General features: G+C 36.6%; 1 protein-coding gene across 1 annotated transcript in view; it reads right to left on the reverse strand.

Annotated features, from left to right (window-relative positions):
- Positions 1-416: 416 nt before the first annotated feature.
- LOC113231499 (sialin) overlaps positions 417-12,423 on the reverse strand; it is a 38,026-nt gene continuing 26,019 nt past the window's right edge. The window contains exons 2-11 of the mRNA XM_026465824.1: positions 12,163-12,353; positions 6,207-6,297; positions 5,527-5,675; positions 5,217-5,364; positions 4,861-5,027; positions 2,761-2,910; positions 2,359-2,491; positions 1,904-2,059; positions 1,319-1,404; positions 417-422 (exon numbers count right to left, since the gene is read on the reverse strand). Coding sequence (XP_026321609.1) covers positions 417-422; positions 1,319-1,404; positions 1,904-2,059; positions 2,359-2,491; positions 2,761-2,910; positions 4,861-5,027; positions 5,217-5,364; positions 5,527-5,675; positions 6,207-6,297; positions 12,163-12,306 — 1,230 coding nt within the window. The 5' untranslated portion in view covers positions 12,307-12,353. The remainder of the gene's footprint in view (positions 423-1,318; positions 1,405-1,903; positions 2,060-2,358; positions 2,492-2,760; positions 2,911-4,860; positions 5,028-5,216; positions 5,365-5,526; positions 5,676-6,206; positions 6,298-12,162; positions 12,354-12,423) is intronic.

Consider the following 12,423-nt stretch of genomic DNA (forward strand, 5'->3'; position numbering starts at 1 on the left):
TAAATCATGGAATAAAAGTCGTTGTTTATGATGTTAATAATATAGCCCTCCGAGATTTATAATAATAACGCTCACACTCAACATAGCCCCGCACTAGGGAAACCCTGTGTCGCGGGTGCCATGGACACACACATAGACAACCACAAATTACACCCAAACTCACGAGAGAAATAAATGTAGGCCATACAAATATTTCTCCCGGCCCGGGAATCGAACCTGGGACCTCTGCGTGGCAGTCCGGCATGGTAACCGTTCAGCCACGGAGGCAGTTAAATTTGCCTGTATACAGGGCGTTTTGTCTTCGAACAAGAAAAAACAAGCAAGACATGTGTTTGCCTGGTTTTCAATATTTTATGTAAAAATCGACAACCAAAAATATCATTTGATCCATGCTCTTGATAGTTATCTTGATATAGTTATATCTAATAGAAATAAATGTAGAAATACATATCTAATCTATCACATAATTTCGATGGTGGATATGTTCAATGGACTTTATGACATTTTTCTCGTCGAATTTCCAAATTTCATAGTGTTGTTTCTTATAAATATTTCAGTTTTTTTTTATTAGAAGAATCATTGTTCATGTGTTATGGATTAAATACGGCTCTCGATAACTACTTTGTCTCTACTGTTGGGTAATTTTCCAAAAAAATTCAAATAGTGGATACTTTTCCAGAATAATTCCCGGAAAATTGGAACAAAATTTGAAAAATTGGAAAACTATCATTTCGAAGCATTGACTTACAAATAAATGGACGACGGGTCTAATACAAGAACCACGAAAAAAATGTCCCCAGTCAAACTATTTAAACGTAGTGACATGTAAAGGAATATGAAAAAGCTAAAACGTTGAATTTAAATTGTAATGTCATCGCAGTACTGTCTAATTTTGCTTGCTTCGCTGTCAGTCGAACAAACGAAGACTAAAGCGTGAATGACGCTCTGTATACGATTTTAACGCCCTATAAGTTCGGACACTTTTTAGCGCGGACCCGACATCCATATAATTGTAAGTCAATGTTTCGAAAGCTCATATTATAAGAGGCTCAATTAAATCTGTGTGAAGAACTAAATTTCTCACAGATGGCGCTACGGCAAAAAAGTCGTTAAAAACCAAAAACAAACATGTGCAACAAGCACATAGAAACATTCGTAAGGTCTACTGGGTCGTTCCGTGACTTAATTGGCAGAGCATCTGGCACAGTTTGCTTGCCTGAGGGTGCTGATTGGAAGCCAGCATGATCGAATGAATTTTTCTTAATGTTTCAATTTTTGTTATAATAATTATAAACCTACAATATTGAAAAATGCTTACTTTGTTGTCAATAAAGCTCCCAACGAAGACTGGAACCACAATACCGGGAATCGTAGCAACAGTGTTTGTTATTGCCATCAAAGATCCTGTAAAAGATCAACTTTATCAAATTAACAAGTACAACATCAACAACCCATTTACATAATTATTACATTCCCACTGCTTAGGTCGGGTCTCCTCTCAGGTGAGGATTTAGACCATAGTCCAATGAGGGTTGGGGACTTCACATTTCCGAGTGTTGTGAACTTCACATTTCCGAGTGTTGTGAACTTTCTACGACGTGCCGGTTTCACCACGATGTTTTCATTTCAAATTCAATTTGGCACATAAATTCCGAAAAGCTCAGACGTGCGTGCGCGGATTCGAAACCACAGCCTCCGCTTGCGAGGCAGTAGGTCTAACCATTAGGTTACCACGGCTAATTATATTATGCATAAGTAAATATAAAATTACAATCGTCAAATAATCTTGAATTTTCTCTCATAGACATCATATTTGACGTCTAGGACAACATTAGCTGCCCTCTGAATTGCTAGGGATAGTCAGTAGATTAAAATGTAGAAAATTTATTAAAACCTGTTTTACCTGCGTAGTTGGGCGCAATGTCGATATGGTTAGATAAAAATCCGCAGAACATGCCTCCGTAGCTGGTGACTGCGATGGCCATGAGGGCTACAGGTGCACCGCGGCTGTCACCGCTGAAGCAGATTGCTAGTAGGCACACAGTAGGTACCACGGATGCTGTTTGGGTAGATCAAGTTTAAAAGTGACACAAATATTAGGAACATGAAGAACAGTTAAGGGCATAAAAGTTACCCTTGAGGAACGCGTGGTCGTATCAATTTAAAGCATCTTATATTTTTTACCTTGGAAAACTATACATATATTACTGCTGGTCATATTATATGTATTGCAGGATTTAAAACACTCGAGTTTCATTTCGCTAGATTAGAATAAGATAGATTCTTTAATGTTAAAGATAATCGAAAGCTTTAATCAATTCTAAAATCAATTTATAGAGAAAATATTAGCAGTCTTACCAATCAAAGTACTAGTTTTCCTGGCGGTAGTTGTGGTAATTATTTCTTTGCCTCGGAGCCAATCTAGAGTTTTGCTCAAAGCCATACTGAAGAACCACAAACAAAGGAATGAAAGAGATGTAGCCACTGCAATCTAATGAAAGAAAAAATATTTCACAACTAACGACCACATTTTATGATTTCGGAGTATAAGTTTAGATAACAAATATACAAAAGAATGTTAATTTTTTATACAACATAAAATAGCAATAATTTATCGAAAAGTAAATGGAAACTTTTTTTTAATATATTTACTGGGTTATCTTTGTGTTGATTATAATTAAAATTTTGTATTTTCTTAGCTCGATTAAAATCGACACTCAATTAAAAAGTATTTAATCAAACTTGAATTTACACAATTACCTCATTCATATTCAAATGAAGCACGTCGTGCATGTACGAAGGAAGCTTGATAAGTAACATATACCATCCCCAATTGGAGCAGGTGTGTGCTACCAAAATAGCCCAGAATGGTTTTGAACGCAGCACTGCATGCCATGGTACAGGTAGTTTCTGTAATGTTAACTTCACATCATTTTGGAATAAAGGTACCTAAATCTTTTTCTGCTATAAATTTAATTAGTACCTACATTTGATTTACTCGCTGGAAGATTGGGCCTCTATTGGTAATTTATTGTATCATTAAATTAATGATAATTTTGAGATACCTACATACAAATACAAAAGTTCTTTATTGTACATCAAAAAAGGAAACAAATACAATACAATTAAATTAAAAATAAGCGGTACTATGGTACAATGGACGGTCTTAAGCGATTTCTGCCAGACAACCTTTGGATGGAAGTAGTTCTATAACTCACAGGAAAAAGGCGGCGGTGTACGAAGAATGACTAATCAATAGATATAAAAACGGTGAATAAATACAAATATACACATATTTATAAATAATAAAACCAATACATATATATGAATATCAAAAACTACTATACATATATTCCTACACCTATAAAAATAGGTAGTGTTCTTTTACCATATTTCTGAAAATATTCAATGATTTTACTTGTTGAATAGACAAAGGTAAAGCGTTCCACAAACGAATAGCCTGAACAGTAAAGGACTTGTGGTCGTAGTACTGGGAGGTATGCAAGGGCATCTTGAGTTGGAGAGTTGAAGATGAGCGCAGAAGTCGGGGGTTGGACTGATGGGCGAATTCAAATCGCTCCTTAAGATAAGGTGGTATGTGAGGAATGAATAAGGTGCCATAAAGAAGATTAAGAATATGAGCATTCCGATAAAGTCTAATGGGTAACCACTTCAGCTTCTTGCGGTAAATGGAAACATGATCAAATTTCCTCAGACCATAAATGAAACGGACGCAAATGTTTTGTAGACATTCGAGCTTATTGAGCTGTTCTTCGGTTAAATCCAGATAGCAGACATCAGCATAATCGAGAATTGGAAGAAGACAAGCGCAATTTTCGTCGCAATAGGCAAGAAATTACGTAACCGTGTAAAAGATGCGGTAGACGCAAACAATTTGGGACTGGTCTCAGCTAATTGGGGTGCTCAAGATAGCTGCGTGTCAATGAGTATACCCAGATTTTTTACATTGCCACTAATTTTAATGTAGGTGTCGTCTATAATAACCCGCCGCAAGCGAAACCAATCTATCTTGGATACCATTCTAGAACTGCCAATAACAATCATTTGCGTTTTCGTTGCGTTAAGTTTGAGACCATATTGTTTACTCCACGTCGAAATGTGACGGAAATCATGATTAATTTCCTGAATGGCTTCGTGCAGGTTTTCAAGTTGCTGGTGAGTGTACATTTGTAAAATCATCTGCATACAAGTGGTAGGATGAGGTAAGACTGTGGGAAATTGAATTATGAAGATCGAGAAGAGAGGAGAAGAGGAGATAAAACGCCGCCCTGAGAAGGGAAGGGAAGTATAGAAATAGGTCGGAAATCGGAAAGGTTGGAAGGGTTAGCTTTCTTGAGGAGAGGAGTGATAAGAGCTTCCTTCCAAAGGGAAGGAAATTCCCCGCTGCTGATAAAAAAGTTAAGAATTTACCGGATCACAGATAGAATCTAATCAAGTACGAGTCATTTCAAGACCAATGTGGTCACTGCCAACAGCATTGGACGAAATAGATTATATACCTTTCTTAATATCACAATCAATAAACTCTTTAAAAAAAAAGGAGGATGGTCGGCAGGCAGTTGGAAGCGAAGAAAGATAATTTAAGGTAGATGTTTTAAATTTTTTGGGAAACAATCTTGACGTGACTTACCAACTCCCAGCAACCTAAGAAACTTCCAGACTTTAGCCGAATTGTCAGTTTCTAAAGAACTATGAATGTGTCGGCATTGTCCGTCCCTACACAACCTATTGTAGTGACGTAACACATCAATAAACAGCTTCCTCATCTTTGCGCAGCTTTCGTTTTATCTCATTAAATTTCATTATCATACTTCGGATGCCAATTTAAAAAGCTTTCACCTTATGTCCACGGTCGTCATTTGTCCCGCCCAATGAGGTGACGATCATGTTTCTCTCTTCGACGCTTATAATCGACTGCTGCTGCGGCGAATCCTGCACCAGAATCACCCACAGGATGCACCAGATGCAAGATAGACCACCCATCACGTAAAAGACACTCTCCCAACCTGCGTATTATTCGAATGTCATTCGATGACAACTTGTATTTTGAGAGTGTGGAAATACGATACAAAGTGTCAACATAACAACGTCGATATATGCTTTTGAGTGAATGAAAGTACGAGCCTTCTGTTTATCGGGTGGAATTGGTAAACTTAGTTTTTTTAAGAAATATTCTCGAATTGCATGCTTCTTACCCAAATTGTCAGTAAGTACTCCGGCCATGAACATAGAAATTACAGTTCCTAATGCAGTTCCAGCGTACACCAAAGTGGACAGCACGCTTCGCTCAGCTGGCGGTGCCCACTTCGACAGCAGAACATGCATCGCTGGGAATGTTACTCCCTGCCCAACATGACCATTAATAAATATGATGCAGACAAAGTATAGCGCTGCTTCTTCAAAATATAATACATATTTGTTTATCGATACATAAGGAGTAAGGGACAAAAGCAACTATTTCGTATCTTCTTAGAAAATTTCATATTAAGAGTGTGCTGTACTTACTCCTCCTATGCCTTCCCCAACACGCATGAATATGACAGCAATATAGTGAGCCTGAGCCATGACAGGGGTGAGCAGAGTACATATTACGTTGATAGTAACACTGAAGAACATCACCCATTTAGCTGATAATATTTCTGCTATGCGGCCACCTACAAAAGAAATTGTATAAGTTTAGAAAAGGCTTATAATACCTTTTCCGAAAACTTCGTCGAAGCGCAGCAAACGAAGCTGTATTAGCATCTACTCAAATTACACAACCTACGAACGGAGTTTTATTTACTACGAAGGAGTTATTTAACGTTCTTCAACCGATATGCATGAAATATTAAACTAGTATAAAAAATACAATTCTTCTTCGCCGACGCCCATATTTTTACTTCCAAAGTCAAAGGTCAACACGTTAAGTGAACGGGGAAAATATTCAATTATAAAATATTGCGCGTGCAAATGTGCAGTACTGCTAAAAAAGGTAAGAAAAATATTCGCACGCGCAAATGTAACGAACTGCGAAAATGAAGATGGGAAAAATTTTGTGCGAGCAAATGTGCAGAACTGCGATAAAATTAATATAAGAAAGACTGCTGCGCCGATCGGTAAGGAATCGACCTAATTCCGCCTAGTATTCAATTTTAACTTATTCGACCGCTGTAGATGCTATTCAATAATTAATAAAATCTCACCAGGCATCTGCGAGACCAAGTAACCCCAGAAGTAGCAACTTAAAATGATGCCTTGAATCTGCGATGACCATTCGAAAGGTCCGTCTGCTACCTGTAAAAAGTATTATAATAGTAGTAATTATTGGGCTTAATATTTGTGTATAAAATTATTTATTTGAACATAGACAACAACAACTGCTCGCTAAATTGGATTTCAAAATTCCCTTGGAGTATCTTTATCCCGGATTCGCTATTACACATTTAGTGCCACCGTTCTGCAAGACCGTTGTGGGCTTTAATTCCTGTGTCTCAAGACTTTGGAGATTATACAGGTGTCCCAAGGTTATGCAACACGGAGGGAAAGTACGTAAATCTCATCTTCAAGTATGAAAATCGAAAGTATAAAACGCACTATAATTAATTTTCTTAAACTTAAATGTAAAATTTCATGGCGTTCCTTTGATTTCAGATACTATGTTACTTAGGAGGAGATAATCCTTATAATTGACCCTAACCATCGGCATCATAAAAACACAGGTTTTCTCGTTTGGTCGGTTCGATTCCCAAGTGAGGCAAGCAACTGAAGCTGACTGAAACTGAAACTGAGAAAATGCTGTATTACCAACTTACTTTTGAAAATAAAACAAAGTATCCATGAAGCAAATAATCCTATATACAATATTTAAAGCACTTCCCTCTGCATAGCCGTAGGATACTCTGTATTAATAGCCATAGTAGGGTTAGCTACATATTTTGACAGTCGTTGTATATATATATAGAAATTTCGTAAATCAATACTATTAAGCCTTAATTATTTCCATTTTAGTTTAATTCTGCCCGAAAACCTTGTTCTCTTGTATTTATTGTTTTTGTTGGTATTACTTTTTATAATTATTATTGTTTTTAAGCTTATCAATATTTTCGTTGTTTTTAGTAACTGTGCTCACTCATAATTAGTCGTGCAATTCGATAAAATAGTCGCCACATTTTAAATAATTTAAATACATAAGGCTTGTAAAGGAGGGAGGTTCTTTCTTCCGTTGGATGAGGTTACCAAAACAAGCCAAGTGAAACTCCAAATTGTTGTTTGTTCAAAAGATTTTTATTTTCACCTTGTAATATCGCCAATACAAGTTCACCCTATATGCGTAAGGTTCCGGCAGTTGTTCGCAGAAGGGACTTGACTCCTGGAAACCGTTCCGCGAGATGAGGTTTTTCATCCTATATGAGCGTGTGAAATGTCAGAAGATCCGGGTAGCAGTTCCCAAGAAGAGACTCAACTCCTAGTTGCCTCTGAGCACTCTGTATTCTCAAATTTCTCTTCACGTTAACAAAATTGTGTTCGAGTAGACACCATTCGAGGGAAAATCTTAACACCGCGATTTAGAAATAAAAGCCAAATGGGTCAATGCCATCTAGCGGATTCTTAGGGAACTAAACGTGAATAATCTGGCTTAAGGCCGTCTATTGCATAAAGTAGGTTGTTCTGTAATTCATAGGTTGTTCTGTAGGTTGTTCCGTTCCGCCGCAACATAAATTGAGCCTGTGCTCAATTTATGTTGCGGCGGAACGGAATGGAAGCGACTTATTGTAATGATATTGTACAATCACGGCGAACTTTATGATCAATTGTGTAACGTACAAACTAGATACGAGCCAAAATCTTGAAATCAAAATTTTAGTAAAGCCAAGATTTTGGCTCGTATCTACTTTGTAAGGTACACATTGGTCGTAAAGTTCATTATGCTATGTACAATATCTTTACAAAAAGTCGCTTCCATTCCGTTCAGCCGCAAACTGCCTCTGTGGTCGAACGGTTACCATGCCAGACTGCCACGCAGAGGTCCTGGGTTGGATTCCAGGGCCGGGAGAAATATTTGCATGGCCTACATTTATTTCTCTCGAGAGTTAGGGTGTAATTTGGCGTCATCTATGTGTGTGTCCATAGCACCCGCGACACAGGGTTTCCCTAGTGCGGGGCTGTGTTGAGTGTGTGCGCGTTGTTATTATTATTATTATTATTATTATATAAATTAAACCTTAATGTTGTATATTGCATGATAACGTAAGTGTATTTAAGACACGGGTAAGTGTCGGGACGAACAAATCATGCGCCTGATGGTAAGCGACACGCCTGTCCATAACAGTTGCATTGCCACTCTGAATCGCAAATATCTGAAGAGCACTGCCACTGCGCCTGTCACCCTGAGACATAAGCTGACAAGTCCCACGTGCCCGTAATTTCATCAGCAGCCATATTAAAATCTTGTCTAATTTGTATTTGTAAGTAGCAGTGGCGAAAAGTCCATGTGACGCGATTCCCATCGGTTTGCCTTAATAACCTTGATATTGCCTAAATTGGTTAGTCGATGTTTTTTGTCATAGTTTCCCAAAGTGTTGTCTACCGCCCAGTGGGTGCTGAAGAGTCCTGGGGCCTCCGAAGCAATTGGGGAGCGTTGGTGCTGTCCAGGGCGCATGCCCTGGAACAACTAACACCAACAGGACAGGACCGCATTTGAACAAAAGAAACCTGAATTATCTATATCAGCTACACTATATATTTTGAGTAGCAGTATAACTCCTTGGGAAATAGTTCGTTCAGGGTAAAACTGCCACGTTACCCATTTCTGTCGTCAAGCAATAATTTTGAAGGGTAAGGATACTGGTGAAATTACAGGCACATGAGACTTGTCAACTAATTATGTCTCAGGGTGGCGGGTGCAGTGGCACTGCCCTTCAGATCTTTGCGATTTAAAGCTCATGACTGGCACTGCAACTGTTATGGACAAGCGTGTAGCTTACTTGTGATTTTTTGTACGTGTTTTCAATTATTTTTGGGATGGTGGGCGTTGAAATTTTTTATCTTGCCTAAGTGGGCGGTGAGCCAAAAACTTTGGGAACCTAAGCTTTGTATGATAATCTTATATCTATGTATATCACCTACATTTTTACTCATAATAAGCATTTACACGTGTAAGAACAATAACGCGTAATAGCAACATCCAATTAGTTTTTGCACATTTTTTTTTAATAATGACGACAGATTGTTATTGCGCTTTAATAATACATCATAGTAAATTAAGAAATGCAACTACATATGTTTTCGTCCCTAAATCGCAAACCCTATAAACACCCTATAATAGGATGGTTTGTCTATATTAGACATGACTGGTTAATAACTTTACCATGTCACTGAGCTGCGAACATGGGATCTGTAAAGAATTTGTTTGAAAAACAAATATACGCGGTTTAGACCAAAAAAAATTGTTTCATTGCCTATGTGTAACAATCGCAAAAACTTAAAAACTCTGTATGACTGTGTAAAGATTGCAGAGTTGGAATTTTTACTTTAATAATGAAATGTGATCTACAGCTTTGTAAATATTCCTAACGCATTCATTTCGTAAAATGTTCATTTAATTTCTTTATTGCATTTACCATAACGTCACACAGATGAAAAAGGCTTATAGCTAAATTAACAGCACATTATGGACCCTGTAGCGCACTGGAAATTATAGATAGAGAGGAGGATTTTCACTTTACAATATTATTTTTCGTTGCTTTTTCTTATGTTTACGTAAGTTCATATTTGTACAATTGCAAATTAAAGAAAGCATAATCTTAATTATGATTGATCAGATCAGAAAATAGAACCTTTAAGTCTTTAAGTATTAATTTTTTTTATTGAATTATTATTATTTTATCTACATATAAACTCTCTATAATGTGTTCAAAAACCGCAAATTACGACCAGCACAACGGTGAACTGTTTTGTTAGAATAAATTTCTATCTTTGAAAATGTTATTATTGCTTCATAACATAAAGGATAGAAAAAACTTCTTAATAACATCGAATCCGATTCAAATTTAGAATATCTCTGAAAAACAAAACAATTTGATTGGATCTCAATTCTAATAATAGTCGAGATGAAGGTTTATTCGAAATGAAATGTCAATAGCAAACAATTTTGACAATTTCACGTTACTTGATATCGAACGATATGATAATTGGGGCCGATTCTAGTTTGTCTATGAATTAAAAATAAAAACTACGGTTGTGGGACATGCATGAGAAAAGTTTTTATTTGCCGCCATTTCGCCAGTCGTAACATGCGGTTCCTGAACACATCACAGAGAGCTTATAATATGTGTATAGATAAAGCAGTGTATGTAACTGTACATATAAGAATTAAAGCACTCGTGAGATGTTTCCTCCACCCTCACTCACATTTTAATTCCTTTTATTATGTAACAGTCACATAAACTACTATAATAAATAAAGTGAAATATAGTTTTGTCATCTATTGAATACAATTTTATTTTATTTCCATGTAATAAACGTAAAGCGTCTGTGCTATTTCCCCATAAAGTGATACCATCATAGTCATTCGCTTGTTGCGTCGGTAATTTTTGTTTTTTTTTTTTATAATACCAAGTTACGGGCCAAACAAGTCGTGCGCCTAGTGGTAGGCGACACGCCTGTCCATAGCAGTTACAGTGCAATGCCACTCAGAGCTTTAAATCGCAAAGATTTCAGGGGCACTACCAGGGCGCCCGTCACCCTTTTTTTTAACGGGGGCTTAAGTTGAAAAGTTCTTTCCTGCATTCTTTTTTCTATTAAATCTAGAGAAGAGCTGTGGCCTAACAAATTCTATGGCATTAGAACAATAACCTATAACTATTAGAGGTTATTGTTCTTCGATTAAACTGGAGCACATAAATTATAATATGACAGCATCAATAATTATTTATTGTCAAAATGTTCCATTGCATTTAATTGAACAATTCGAGATTCATTCGGTTATTGACTTCGTTTACACCAAAACAGATCGGTACAGCTAATAGTGTTTGAACAACACTTAATATGAACTGATTAGAATATTGTACGGTATTATGTTCCGAATTGATAATACTGTTTGTTTACATGATAAGGTTTTTGTACCTATGGGAAATACACATGTAAACAGAAATACACAAGATTTTAATTTTTTGTCAAATATATTTTCATTTCTTGTCTGCAATTGACGGACACTGTGTTATTGATTCATATACTATATTTATTGTTAAAGTTGAGATTTATTCGTTAAAATTAAACTCCGAAATGATTTTTGTTCGTATTTTAACATTCTTTTACCACAATAGTTAAAAAAACTTTGGAATCGTCCCAAGATTCCCTGATTTAATCATTTAGCTTTACGAGTAACCTGCTCAAGGCTAGCTATTCTCTATTCTGAATTTTAACCTCATTTTAGCCACACTGTAGTAAACTAAATAGTTATTCTAAAGTTATTTATAACTGTTTTCTGACTTGATCAACGTACATGTACATTTTCTTTGTTTACAGTTAGCCAAAAAAGTTTTTAAATTGAACGCGCCGCCATAACAATGAAAATATTGACGCACCTAAGACCGTTTCAATTGGCCCGAATTTAAATTACTCTGCTCATGAAATTGATCAGTTTGCATATCATAATCATGCATATAAATGTACAGATTGATTTGTCATGCATCTTTGGTATTTTGCGTTTCTGGATTATTATAAGTTTTTGAACTTATGAAAATGTATTTCATCCAGTGAAAGTACCTCTGTGATAAAGACGAACTTTTGACGGCAATAAAGATAATATAAAAAGACAAGTGTGGTAACTCCACACAAACATAGCAGCGCGGCTTGTATGTGCGCACGCCCACCGCGCAACGTGTACGGACGCACACATTCTCCACGGTCACTCGCGTTGCGTACCGCGAGTCACACACCCCATTAATTACTTATTATAGTGAAAAAAAAAATATATACATATCACAAAGGGAATAACTTTTATCAGTCTGAAAACAATGAAGAATAATCTCAAAGTGACACTCAATTTAATTGTCTGTGAATTATGTATGATTATTTTGATGAATTTTTTTTCATGAATGAAACATTGTTTTTCCTTTTTCACATAGTAAAAAGAATACACCTCATTATTTTTCTTACCTTAGCACGTTCAGGATCAACTGGTAAAGTTTTGTTCACATCGTGGGTATCATTGATGACGGCAGCCATCTTGATAGCGGTATGATTCAACATGCCCACTATAGCTACGGAAAGGTTGACCTTTAATCCGTATATTATGGCCATTCCTATGGATCCTAGAATGCCGAGGATGTAACGGGCTGGAACGCATCCTGTGGGATAAGATTGTCATCGTTACAATGAGACACCTTTATTAACCGACTTCAAAAAGAAGGAGGTTCT

The sequence above is a fragment of the Hyposmocoma kahamanoa genome, unplaced genomic scaffold (genome assembly GCF_003589595.1).
Source record: "Hyposmocoma kahamanoa isolate Upper Pololo Valley unplaced genomic scaffold, ASM358959v1 65, whole genome shotgun sequence".
NCBI classification, from domain to species: domain Eukaryota; kingdom Metazoa; phylum Arthropoda; class Insecta; order Lepidoptera; family Cosmopterigidae; genus Hyposmocoma; species Hyposmocoma kahamanoa.